Raw genomic sequence first — 14,006 nt, 5'->3', positions numbered from 1 at the left:
AGGTGTTTCAGTCTGTCTAAGTTGGGCATCAAGATTTGTAAAGGAGCAATGAGATAAAAAGAATTTATTCAGCAGGTGTAATACACCTTATAATCTGATCCCTACTAATCAAGATTGCACAGAAAGAGACATTTTATGTTACAACATGATGATTTTTGCTGTTGTTATTAAATATATCAATTTTTTTCTTGGAGTTAACTACTCTATAAAACAATTAGAAAATCTACTTGAGTTTGAAAGTGGGTTTTTTTTCACTAACTAAACCCCATTGATTGCTTCTTTGCAGAATGTAACACTCAAGCCATTTACTTTAAAATAAAGAACTATCAGCCAATGAACTTTGGGATTACACAGTTTCTCATTAAAAATGCAAAGACACATGTTATTCATATGCTAGTTTATTATTCAGAGATGATTTCATGATGAGCATTGTCAATAACGAATTACAATACCAGGAAATTCATAGAACAAAATTCTGCAGCGATCTTGTTGTTTTTGTATTTAATTCTAAAAAGTGTGCTACCCCAATTTTCAGATACCAAGCTGAGAGGCCATTTAGACTATTTCTAGGCTGATTTTTTGCTTACACTGGGAGGGAGGGTAATTTCCAATGAACTTAAAATACCCAATTCATGTCCATCGTGGTGAAAAAAGAGAAGAGGAGAAGGCCAGAAGAAGTAGCAGGACAGAGAAAACGCCACATGGATTCAAGAGTTGAGAAAACTGACAGTAAAATATATGTTCTTTGGTTAGCAAAGCGAAAAGGGGGCAAGTACTGCATACATGATAGATACACACCAGCATTCTAAAGCAGGAGACAAGAATGTCAAGAGTGTATTCTTCCCCCGCTGCCAGATGGAAGGGCTATTATTATAAATGAAAGGCAGCAGTAGTGGATGCCAGGCACTTTTGTTGTGTGCCAGATTCTGAAGTCCAGATGTAAGCAGGTTACCCCTGGGACAGGACGGGCTTCAGCTCCCGCAGCAGAACAGAACCGATCACAGTTCTCTCAGTGTTGATGATAAGCTGGGCTGTAGAGCCTTCCTTCAGCTCCACTGTGACGAGCATCAACGACCCACTGTGCACAGTTTTAGCTGCAAACCTGAACATAAAAAAAGAGAGGCCTTTTGTTATGAGGGGGGGTGGGGGAAAGGAGACGGCACAGACTCAAATAGGTTTAAAATAATTGTTTTCTCAGTAATTTCTTACAGGTTCCCTACTGCCAAAAACCCAAAGCCAAGCATTCTTCTGAAAAATCAATAAACTGCCCAGCACCATGCTTACCACAGGCAGGTAATTTTAGTGCATTGTTAGAACGGAACAAGAAAAGGAAGTCTATTTTACTTATTAGTTTGGACAACAGGTGTATGTGAATAATTCTCCATTAATATATATTTGGGAATCATTCATTTGATATTTAACATTTCACCATGCATGGGGCCATTTAAAATAAACCACTGTATTTTTATTTTTAAAACATATTAAGAAAAGTTACTTTTGTCAAAGAACTTGAAATTTTAATTCCTCATATGTGAAAATGATTATGCAAGAAGTTAGGTAATTTTATGGACATTATAAAACTCATACTATTTCAAAAATTCATGCATGCATGTTAAAATATTCAAATTCAATCTCTAATGTTGATGATGACATGTAACAAAATCACAGCACAGCCAGGTACAACACCACACACCCTCTTTTTAGATTTTTTTTAATGTTCAGGATGTTAGATACTTCTTTTTGCTTTAGAATAGAAGAAACTTGAAGTCTAAGGCTCCATTACTAAATTCCAAGACATGAAGAATCTACTAATTACATGGAATTAAAAGCAAAACTAGCCTTTTAAGCACTGCAATTGACTGAAAAGCTGTTGGAGGCACAATGAACTTCTGTCAATCCTGCTAATTCATTCTGCACGCACAGTTGAGCCCCAGAGACGTTAAGGAAGAGGACGGTACCCTCCTAGGCCTTCATTTTCCACATGGAGCATGTTCCACACATTTTGGGGAGGGGGAGGGGATTCGATTGCAGGGATGACTGGAGAAAAACAAAGTTGCCGCACATGAGCTTTTGAAAACACTAACAAGTGTAGAGCAGGTCTGTGACCTGCTGTGACCCCACTTTGCAGGGCCAATCCCCTTTCCCCTTTCTGTATGACACGTGTCTGAATCTGAGCCATCTGCCTCAATTTGCGCAACATCTTCAGCCACAATGGCACCCAGTTAGCCCTGACAACAGCTCACAATACATAAAAATAAAACTGCCGCGCTGACAGCACGCTGCGGACTATTCAAGAGCAAACCAACTGGTCAGTGTCTCATGTCTGACAATTAGCATGGGCCTTGCGCAGAGCCCGTGGCGTCCTCAGGGATCTGTTTAATTACCATCAACATAAAAGAGGGAGTTTATCAGGAGACACTCAGAAAAACTTCACTCCCAACTTAATTAAAATATTAGCCACTTAAGCAGGAAGCAGATTCTCTTTAAATGAAAAGTAATTTCTTTTTTGAGTTTTAAAAAAATGACATCAAGATCTTATAACACATTTTTTTCCCCCCGAAACCTAACAAGCCATTTTTGACCTAAACAGAATCATGAAAATCAGTTTCCCAACGATAATCAGAATAATGACTCAAAAGCAAAACAAACATGCTAATTTTATGTAATTCAAAATATTATCAACACTTTCAGGTTGCATCTTAAAATGTGAGCTGGTGGGTTGTTGATAAAGTATGTTAGAAGCCTTCCCAGTCATTTATTTGTGTTATTTTCTACAAACATGGAAAGCTACTCTCTCCAAACACACTGAAGACTGGTAAGGAGTCCGACAGAGCAGTTTTTCTACTTGAGAGAAGCAACTGTAAGTAACCAGTTTAGAAAGAGAAATCATACCAGTGTTTTTAAAGAGATTTTGTAAAGCTCTCATACTATACACATCTGTGTGCTCTTCAGATGTCCACAAAAGACATAAGGAAATGCGTATCTAATTCCATCTTCTAGAGAACACAAATATCACCAGCCCCCAGAGGTCCCTCTTTCCTATCACCCCTTACAAGTTTATGCATTTCTTTTGCCCACATTTTTGAGGTTCTTCTGCTTCATAGGAGAATCCTGTTTCTGTATTTCTGTTAAACCTTGTCTGTATGTTAAACCAAATGATACTACATGGCTCTACTGTCCTACTCATTTATGTAACTTTTTTCCCCCACAGATTTGGTCATCACCAAATCTTCATTCAATACATATTTCAACAGAGGTCCCTATTTCTGACAGGGTTATAATTATGTAAACAATAGTCTTATTAGTTCCTTTATTTACTTAACACTTGTGCCTTGGGACTGCAGAGAAGGAGATTATGTCTGAATAGGGACACAAAAGCACTTGAATTTCAGGGTTGCACAGCCCCAAGGCACATTTTATCTCTTTTCTATTAAAAACTTAAGAGTCGATGGTACAATAATATAAACTCAGCAGAGACACACGTCAATTTTGACGTCAGTATGTTTACAGAGATTAAAATTAGTGTCTTGTACATGTTTTTGAAATCCTATTACCACAAAATTCTCAATACTATAAAGAATAGGGGCATGAAAGAAAAGAGGTCTTTGCTTACACTACAGTGGAAACATGCTAAGCAAATCATCCTAGCAATAATATCTGTTAGCTGGTGTAAAAGCTACTGCCTTTAACTAGGTCTCTCTGTGCTAGTGGGCACAAATGGTAAAAGCCATGTTTTAAAGCAGAAGACTAGAAGATCAGATGTTCTGACATTCTCATTTCACAGTTCAAAAAGGATGTATTTAATTGGAACACAGCATGATTACAACTGGTTTGTTTTGGTCCATGAAAAGCAAAGCCACCCCCCAAAATTTATTAATCGCTTAATGCCCGAACAGGATATGCTTTAAAAATACACCGAAAGACAGTTATGGAAAGAACACCAATTAATAAATAACACACAGCTAGCTTTTGGATATAAGAAATATTGATTATAAAGAGAGCTTGGGTCAAACACTTCTATGCTAAATTTAATGGCTGACAGCAGAACCTCTGTACTTGACCTCAAACGAAGATGAAGACTGTGACCAAACTTTTTCAGAAGGTATGTGAAGTTTCTGGATCACCATAGCCATCATTGCAACTGCCATTTATTAAGTGCTTTGTGTCACGGGCACTCATTTGATTCTTCGAGGCAGATCACCTTATAGATGAGGGAACTGAGGCCCACAGAAGTTGAGAAACTTGCTCATGGGCACACAGCTAGTGAATGGTTGAGCAGGAATCTGAACCCAAGTATTCTGATTCTGGATTATACACATTCTCAAATATGCAAAATGCACTGATAAATTAAGGTTTTTCTTATTTACCTAATATGTATATAATCTACTACTGTTCCAAAAGCTTGAAGAGGGAAGATTTTTCCCTTCAAAATTGTGAACTTGAATTTGCACCATTACGGAATTCAAAGTATCCTGACTTGGTGCTTTATCATAATCACTTTTTAATTTCTGCTTTTAAAGATTTAAAAAATTGTAAACACCCCCCCCCCCCACCTCCCACGCCCTCAAAAGACACACCGGCAATGAAAAATATAAAACCTTCCTGAATGGGGCTGTAACACAGGGAGGGACTTCTGGGAGGCCAACCAACCTCGAACACCAGTAACAACACAAATGAGAACAAATAAGAGGATGACAGTTAAAGATGTATTGCCTATGTATGACGGGCTCCATGTTATTAAAAGGATACCATCTAGGTATTTTTCATAATTTTTCATTTTTCATTCCACCACCAAGCACTGGCTGTTTGTAATCACCAACTGAGAAGGTAAAACTGTTTAGATATATCTGTATTTCATTTCATTACATGTTTTTTGTCTATTATCTCTACCAATTGACATTTAATTTTTGAAGCTTGTAAGAATTCTCAAGATTAAAGAAAAAGACAAAATAAGCTGCTTGCCAAACCTAAATGAAGATACTACTTTTCTAAAAAAGTTAATTTGTCTTAAATACTGACAGAATTATGAAAAAAGCTCAGGTAACAACAACAAATTTGTATAAATTTACTATCTACAATACCTGGCCTTATTCCCTCATGCACTTAAACCACACTTTTTTTTTAGATTTATGAGAAGCTGGCTATGGACCATAAATGTTCTTTGTCAGAAGGAAAAGAAATTCTACAACTCAATTGTTTGAATACCTGCAATGTTAACAGGACAACATGAATTAAAAAGTATTTATCTGAGAGACCGTATCAATCTCCAGGGTATTCACAAACATAAAAATTTTAAGTAGAATCATATTTGCTACATTTAATGCAACAGCTCTAAGACATGCTTTTTCTTCTCTTGGATAGTCTTCCTGGTTTCTGATTTTTCTATTCTGAGTTCAATTTTCTCGTGTTTTCTGTTCTACCGGTTACCAGAAGCTGTGACAATGGCCCACTCAGGCTAAAACTTTTTTTTTCCCCTACTCTGTACATGAAGCCTTCAATTACTGCCTGCTGAAGCAGACAGAATCCTATTAGTAAGAAAGACGATCACAAGATGCAGTGTCCTGCCCTAGCTGTATAAAAATAATTAGTCCAAAGTTGACAAATGTGTAATGAAGTTGCACAATCATTATATGTAAGAAATACTGGTTTGAATAACCATCCTAACATCAAATACCAAAGCATGATCATTTGGAGCATTGTTTTCCAAAAAATTTAAAATGATAAGTCCTTATTACTTTGAGTTAATACAGAACATTTTAAACAGAGAATTTGTAAGTTGTAAAAAAATTCCATTTTGTTGACTATAAAATTGTATTTTAAAGTTAAGCCCATTACCTAATAGAATTAATACTGAGGGGAAAAAATTACATGTGATTCAAGTTTAGGGAATTTGTCCAAAGCAATGTATTTTTCCCCATTATTTTTAAAAAATCAGCCAGCAATATTATAGTATTTTCCTTTAACAATCTGATGAGAAGAGTTAAAAAAAAATGAGCCACCTTTGTAACTTAAGACTCTCTGTATTCTGTTCTAATCTTTAAACATGGTATAAAAAATGATTCTCCACACTATCTTGTCAATGACGCATTCTCTTTCTTTATACAGGAAAGCTAAATAAATCTCTTAAGTGCACTTTCTCAAAGAAGACATGAAATATTCCAGTTATTCCAAAGCATTTTTGGTTTGTCTATTTGGTGGGGGTGGGATGGGATGGGCCTTAACAGAAAACCAAATAGTAAAACAAATAAATTCTTACCCCATTCTCTTTGATTCCTTATAAAACTGTCAACCCGAAAAGAAAATCATCAAGAATACCTCTCTTTCATTTCTACATGAAAACAGTTACATGTATTCCTATTAGTAAAACTGTTGCATTACAGAATATTACCTCACAAATGGTGGAATTAAAACTTAAATAAAGAATGCTTTAAAGCAAAATCAGCTGTGTAGTTTGGTTAGTTCTGAAATATCCAAATATGCTTTCCGTGTAAAAATTAACTGAGGTCTACATTTGTTTTTCAATGAAATGCTACTCAACAGAGCCTGCAGAGATCAAAGCCGCAGATAAAAAAGCAGTGCTGCCCTCTAGTGGACAATCTTCAACCTGAGCAAGAACTCTGATTTCTAAATGGGTTCCACAAATCTTTAGTCCTGTTTGAGATTCCAAATTTGTTATACAGGAGGTAAGACCAAAGCCTGGTATCTTTATACTAACAACTGTTTACAAAAAATTTTGTTTTAATACAGCTGAAGTATGGTTACTATAGTTTCAGGGCTTATAAAATTAGGGCACCAAGATACTTGTTTTCTATTATGGTCCTTCAAAATTACCTGGTATTTAAATATTTCATAGTTACTAGGGAAAAATAAATAAAACAACAAACAAAAACAATAACCCAAAGGTTGAGCAACCTAAGAACAGAAGAAAGGGAAATATCAAAGACCCCACCAAGAAGTGACTATGCCATTCATGTTTGTAACCCTAGCACTAAGAAAATCTGTCACAAGTCATCAAAAAATACTGAATGAAGGACTTACACAGCATAGACATCTTATGATGGAAATGGTAGTATATACCAGTATTTCTCCTACTAATAACATTAAACATGTATGTCAAGAACAGTGATTCACTGGATGAGCTGAAGGCCTAGAAATGAAACAAGTTGTTCTTTACATGTACTTCAATTAAATAAAAAGATTATTGATTTTAAACCTGAAACAAATAAACTGTCTTTAAATATGTTGGTAAATTAAAAAGTTGACTGCCGGGTTGCCATGGATACACTGTTCTATCCACAGCACCAGATTTTCCTAATACTTAAGGACCTAAGTAACAATAGTAAAACAACGTTCATTCTATTAAGACTGTAATTATTCACAAGTTGCACATATTCAGAATTTGCAAATTCAAAAAGTGACACAGTAAACAAGATCCAAACACAGTTTAAGATACATGGGGCGGGGAAAGGACTGTAAGTATTGAATACAAGTTAATAATGAAAACTGTTTTGGGTCTTATTGAATAAGCTAAGAGCTAAAATAGAATCATGGCAGAGACAAGGCTTTCTGTTTTTACTCAAATTATCACATTTTCCCCCTCACGGGGTCAATTTGCTGCTCTTGAAAGGGCAAGATTGAGTAGGCAGTATGACTCTTTTTACCACCACCACTGTTATTGAATGTCAGAATTCCGGAAACTGGGTTAAAATGTGAAATAGTTGGGACTGCTGAAAGACAAACTTTTACTTGTGGTCTGAGACTGTTTCACAGACAGGTCTGTAATACACTCATATAATTAACAATATACTCTTGCTGGAGCACAACGGCATGGCTATAAGAAAAAACCGAATCAAACACCTCCGTCTATTAGCATCTCTTAATAACTAATCTGTAAAAAGGAAATGCATGAACAGGAAAGATATACTTTAACATGTGTCATGTAGCTGTCATTAACTCTTGATAATATAAGGCAGCCTCAAACTGTGAACTCTGGAACATTTCGGCCTTCGAACCGCCTGGACCGCTGGCTAAAACGCAGACTGCTGGGCCATACCCCAGATGTACTAAATCTGAGTCCCTGGGTGTAGGTCTCAGGAATCTGAGTTTTACACAACCCTCCACAGGATTCTTTTGTACAGAAAAACCTTAAAGATTCTGGAGCTACAGATTTTTAGCTTTCTGCTTTTTGCTCACTGTACATTAGTACCTTTATGAGAGGACAAACAATGTAATAAAAGAAAATGCACCATGGTCTCTACATTGTTGAATACAAACCTCAGTCATAAACCCTTACTTGATTTCTTTCTCAGAGGAACACAAGAAATTTTTCCTGGCCCTGGATGTACCTAAGATTCCCATTGCTAGTCTCTCTAATTCTCTTCCCCTAAACACACTAAATATTGACATTTTCCCTTTGCAGTCCATTCATATACTGGTTTACTATTGTTCACTATGCCCTTTGTGTGTACTCCATTTATATACTGGTTTATTAGTACTGTCTTAAATAATATGCTTTAAGACTTTTACAACACATAAAACATACAACATGTTTTAATATGAATAACTAACACAGGACATGAAGATATTCAGCTCCATGGTTAATAAACACTTTTTTGATGACTTTAAATTCTCATTTCTGTATTACCCCTTATCATGTGGTAACTGTAATATGGAAAATAGCAGGTTGCCATAATGACCATAACTCTAGATCTCAGTGGGATGGTTTTGTTCTCAAAGAGCAGCCTTTTCAATCACCAAGCAAGTAAAAGAGAAATGAAAATAAAGTTGTCTTTCAATAGTATACTGGTTGGCTTTCTGAGACTACTGCTCATTTAGAAAATCAAAACTAAATGTCATATAATCTAACAGTAGATATGCTTTCTTACTGATCTTGAAAAGCAGTTAATTACTTAAGAAATGTTCCTGGTTTTTAAATGAATTCCATAAAGCTTGTGCTCCTTTAATTGACTTTTTCTTAACAGAGGACATTCTCTGTTGTTATGTAGGAACCATTTTCTGCTATGTATTCAATTAAAATGTCTACTTTACACTATTACGCACTTCTACATATTAATGAAGATTCCCTTTTTCTTAGATAATTCTTATATTAACTATTTTTTAACCTGGCATTTAATGTAAAAACTATTCAAATTTTAAGAGTAGTGGGAATAAATTATTCCAAAATTAAGACAGTGGAAACTTTATTCATTGAATGGTCAGAAAGAATACTCTGGGGGCGCCTGGGTGGCTCAGTCGTTAAGCGTCTGCCTTCAGCTCAGGTCATGATCCCAGGGTCCTGGGACTGAGCCCCGCATCAGGCTCCCTGCTCCGCGGGAAGCCTGCTTCTCTCTCTCCCACTCCCCCTGCTTGTGTTCCCTCTCTCACTGTGTCTCTCTCTGTCAAATAAATAAATAAAATCTTAAAAAAAAAAAAAAGAATACTCTGATGCTTACTGAAAACTCCTCTCAGAAATAAAAGATCCTGAAAAATTAAATAGAAGATAGCCTAGCCAAGAATAATTTGTTGTACTGAGATTTTTAATATCTTAAAATACTAATATTCAAAATGCTTTTCACACTTGTTTTTTTTAAAGTAATCTTAAATCAATTACCATTATATATAAATACAAGAATGACTTTGGTCCTAGTCTTCATCAACTCAAAAAGCAACTGTCACAGAAGAATAAAGGAGTCACTCAAAAAGTTCAAAGGGATTTCAATTTTGTTACTGGCAATTAAATAACATAAGTTTAGATATATAAACTCATTAATTCCAGAGGATAATATGATACCGAACACTACAGTTAACAACATGAGTACAACTCAATGAAGTGATAAACTGCTCATTTCTGTTATTATAATGTAAACAGTAATTACTATTTCATTTTAAATGACATTAAGAAAGGCATTGGTACAGATTTTACTAATAATTGTTCATTTTTTTTTAACTGCTACTGAATATAAAAGAATGACCAAAAATGTTACATATGCAGGACGAGAATTTTTAACAATTTCTGTATGAAAAATACAAGTAACCCAGGTCTTTATTACCTAGAAGCTTTCTGAAATTTTGAACATTAATGCAGCCATACTTTAACTATGAGAGCAAATGCAAACATTTTCAATTATATCTAATGAGACTTGTGAGGCAAATTAAGACAGCACAACCTAATCTTAATTATAGATAGGCATGTTTTTCACTTTTGACTCTGTAGTAACTTGGGCTCCTCCCCCAAGTTACAGAGCCAAACACCAGCTGGATTAGAGAAGTGTCAAGACATTGTATATGTCTATGAGGACCATAAACATTAAGTTTGAGGGCAATCTCTGCATTCTAAAGCCAAATATAAACAGTTCTTAGTTGTGTGTCTTCCCTGCATTAGCACAGATAATTAAGAATTGACTATAATTTAATCACTTGAACAGGCATTAGGTTCCAAACCACCAAGACAAGTTACAGGCAAACGACGCTCTAATAAAAATTACAGAACTGTGCTAAGTGTCTTTCTTAGTCTATTTCCCAATAAGAAGGGAGCTCTTATATTAGCTGGCTTTGAGAAGGTAGTCTGGCTGTTTTCTTCTAAGAAACAAAAATCTGGAAAGCTGCCATTGCTTTCAGAAAAGTTAACTCACATATAAAACAAAACAAAAAATAAATCAGAAGTTCCAACATAAACAAGGGTTACCATATGTCTTTCTGTACATCACAGAATTACATTACAGAATTACAGGACTGAAGTATTGTTGGATACTAGATGTACCAGGTAAAATTTCAGATTGTATAAGCTAAAAGTTACAGCTGACATATGACATTTTGGTGTTTTAGGAATTTCAATAATTCAAAATATCCATAAATAAAACAAAGAACTTCTGCTAGAGAAAATCACCCAGGAAAGTAAAAAGAAGTATTTAAAGCAGAAAACAATTAAAACAGGAAAACTCAGAACAAAAATATTTTCATTGAAAAGCCTTCTGTTAACTTTTTCCCCTGCTGAACAACAATAACTGGTAAGTTGTATTTCCATGGTGGCACCAGAACAATGACCTAATACCCATTTTATTATTTTGTCATCTCCCTATGTGAGATAGATAGGGCTTGTCAGAAATTAAGAAATGGAAGCATCAGACCTCTCAAATTACAACTTAACTAAGGACCTTTCTCTAAAAACAAAACAAAACCAAAAAAGATAGAGTAAATTTGTTTTTTAATTAGCACATGCAGTTTTCATTCTGTCACAATTAGTAGATGATATTAGGCAACTACAAATAATGGCAGATCAAGACTTGAACTCAGCTCTTCTGAGGCCAAGACCAATGTTATTCCACAGATAAGACAGAATTTCATTTCAATACCCCTTCTTTTCCTTGCCACCCCTTTCTAAACAGATGAAGACCTTAAAGCCCACAAGAAGTTATAACTTGTCTCAAATTACCAAGCCCAATAATGGCAGAGATAAATCTAAAATTCAGATAAACTGTAACACTCTTTATAAGGGGGCTCTCCTATCCCTGTATTAATTTGAAAAAAAAATTTTTAAGATTTTATTTTTAAGTAATCTCTACACCCAATGTAGGGCTCAAACTTACAACCCTGAGATCAAGAGTTGCATGCTCTAGCAACTGAGCCAGCCAGGCACCCACCAAAAAAGTTTTTTTTCAAAAAAATTTTAAGGTCTGAAGGCATTCTTTTTGATTTTAAATTTATTTTCCATATACATGGATAAAGGCAGAAGTATGCCATTGGCAGTGGAATGGCAGAGGAAATAAAGACGGAATTAATGAACTCCTTTAAGCTCACAGAGGACTAAGTTACAAATGCATGCTTGTTTACTTTTTTTACATTTTGTCTTTACTTTACTTTCATTTCAAGCCACTGGCACCCATAAGATCACAAAGAGGGCAACGATATTAATCTCATTTTCTGCTACCTTTAAGGACAAATGACTTGGATCTCATGCTTTAAGTGCTCGGTGGTGAAGATATATTTGGTCTAAGAAACAGAAGCTGCATTTGGCCCTATGCTGGTTTTCTAGTAGCTCCTTATAACTGGGAGCAGTCTCAAGGCAGCTGTAAAAAGGAACTCCGTATATGGTACCCAAACCTCCTCCTTCAAATAAAAAAAGTCCAACTGCACTACTTTATAAAACAGTTCTTCCTGGAAATCCACTGAATCTGGCGAAATAGGATAAATTCTCAACCATAGCTCACAACGGTACCTTTACAAATCACCAAGCTATTATAAAATACAAGTACACTGTCTGTCCTTCAGGACAGTCCATGCTAGTGTCCATGCTAAGGATTGCATAAATAGGGAAGAGAGCCTTAACACAAACCAATCAATCAAATATCTCATCAGAAACAAAGGGAGGGGGGTAGATACAGTGTTTTGAAGGAAAACTATGAAGTGAAAATTATATATTTATACATATCTATTATACATATATACACACAAGTTATCTCCACATCACATGTTGGTGAACCTACCTGTGTATATTATCTTGGCCAGAAGGGACTACACCTACATTGGCTACATTTACAACCTTCTGAAGGATCACGGAGGGAGTGAAATTCTGTGGTGCAGCAATGATTACAGTAGAAGTTTCATTCATTCCTGTTAGCATTCCTGTAAGAGCAAAAGAAGGCTCCCTTTTACTAATTTATGAAAATTACATTAAAACAATTTCAAGTTCATAGCCAAAATTTTAAAACTTTTTTCATATAAAAACCCCATTCCAGAACATAATTTTCAAGATAATTATCAAAGAATTAAAATAACTGCAAATGTTACAAAAATTTTTAAATCCTTACTGTATAGGAAAATGTGTAAAAATGCAGTGGAACATAACTCTTAATAAATCTGATTTTCAATACTATAAGATAAACATGTAGAATCACAAAGATTCTATTTAATTTCAGTCCCTTTAAAATATAATCATTTGGACTACGTCAACTATTTATGCTTTTACTTGTTAATATTTTTTTTCCTCTCCTTTTCATTCAGAGATCTCTCTTGCCAAATGCTGCCTAAGAACAAGTCAAAGTGAGCTGAAATAACCAGCAACATTACCTGATGAATGGCCTCAACTGATGGATCAAAATTATCTTAGCAATGACTGAAAGTCACTGAACAGTTACGGGGTTCTACAAAATGCACAAGTATCTAAGTAGCTATATTATATTTATACCTAAATATAATAGTATTTGTCTAGTGAATAGGACTATACAGTTAATTATAAAAACACCAACTGAAATTTCTGAAGCAAAACATTTGGAAACAAAGGGAAAAATGTGAATGGAAAAACCTTAAATTCCAGAGACATTTTAAAGAAATACTTAGGAAAAAAATAAAGTTAAGCAAAACTATGAACAAAAACCATACAGTTAACAAATTCAATAACATGCCAAACCCTTGGAACAAATACTGAAATTTAGTACCGAGGTTAAAAAAACCCAAAATAATTATAATAAATGACATCTACCTGGATCTGTGATATAAGTCATCGACATCTAATGGTATCTAGTAGAAATGATAATCTTTTGAGACATTTGATATGTGCACAATAGTTTACAAAATTTATAAAAATGGTTGAATTTGATTTTATGTTTTCAAAAGGCCCTGAACCTTCAGGGCTGTGTACTTAATTTAGTTATTTATTGCAAATGCAACCTGAAATTTAAAAGAACCCCTATGATTAGCAGCACAAAGATTCGAAAACCCAATACTGTAAAAAGACTTAGCTAGCTTTTAACAAAGAGCAGGTTTTACTAACCACTTTCAAACTATGTTCTGTCTCAGACTGGTTAACTTCAGTATTAGGCAAAAGCTTTAAAACTACACAAGCAGTCAAACACTGCTTTTAAGTAAAGCACAGTGGCTGCTGACATAACACTGCTGAGAGATGTGTGTACTCATTTAGGATTTAAACCTTCTCCATTAAGCTCTATTGAAGAGCAACTGCTGAATAAATGAATGCAACTATGTTTATGTTAAAAGCCTGTTTCCCGCAG

General features: G+C 35.0%; 1 protein-coding gene across 4 annotated transcripts in view; it reads right to left on the bottom strand.

Annotated features, from left to right (window-relative positions):
* Nucleotides 1-382: 382 nt before the first annotated feature.
* AP3B1 (adaptor related protein complex 3 subunit beta 1) overlaps nucleotides 383-14,006 on the bottom strand; it is a 257,305-nt gene continuing 243,681 nt past the window's right edge. The window contains exons 26-28 of one of the 4 annotated variants that reach the window (XR_013445738.1): nucleotides 12,483-12,621; nucleotides 1,840-2,037; nucleotides 984-1,102 (exon numbers count right to left, since the gene is read on the bottom strand). Coding sequence is in view for 2 of the 4 variants with exons in the window: in XM_078067158.1 (XP_077923284.1) it covers nucleotides 949-1,102; nucleotides 12,483-12,621 (293 nt within the window). In the remaining 2 variants the exon portion in view is untranslated. Of the gene's footprint in view, nucleotides 1,103-1,839; nucleotides 2,038-12,482; nucleotides 12,622-13,477; nucleotides 13,516-14,006 lie in introns of those variants that run through there. The other 3 variants (XM_078067158.1, XR_013445739.1, XM_078067159.1) reach the window with 3 other exon arrangements.

This window comes from Halichoerus grypus, chromosome 2, assembly GCF_964656455.1.
Source record: "Halichoerus grypus chromosome 2, mHalGry1.hap1.1, whole genome shotgun sequence".
NCBI classification, from domain to species: domain Eukaryota; kingdom Metazoa; phylum Chordata; class Mammalia; order Carnivora; family Phocidae; genus Halichoerus; species Halichoerus grypus.
This window is presented reverse-complemented; position numbering and strand designations above follow the sequence as displayed.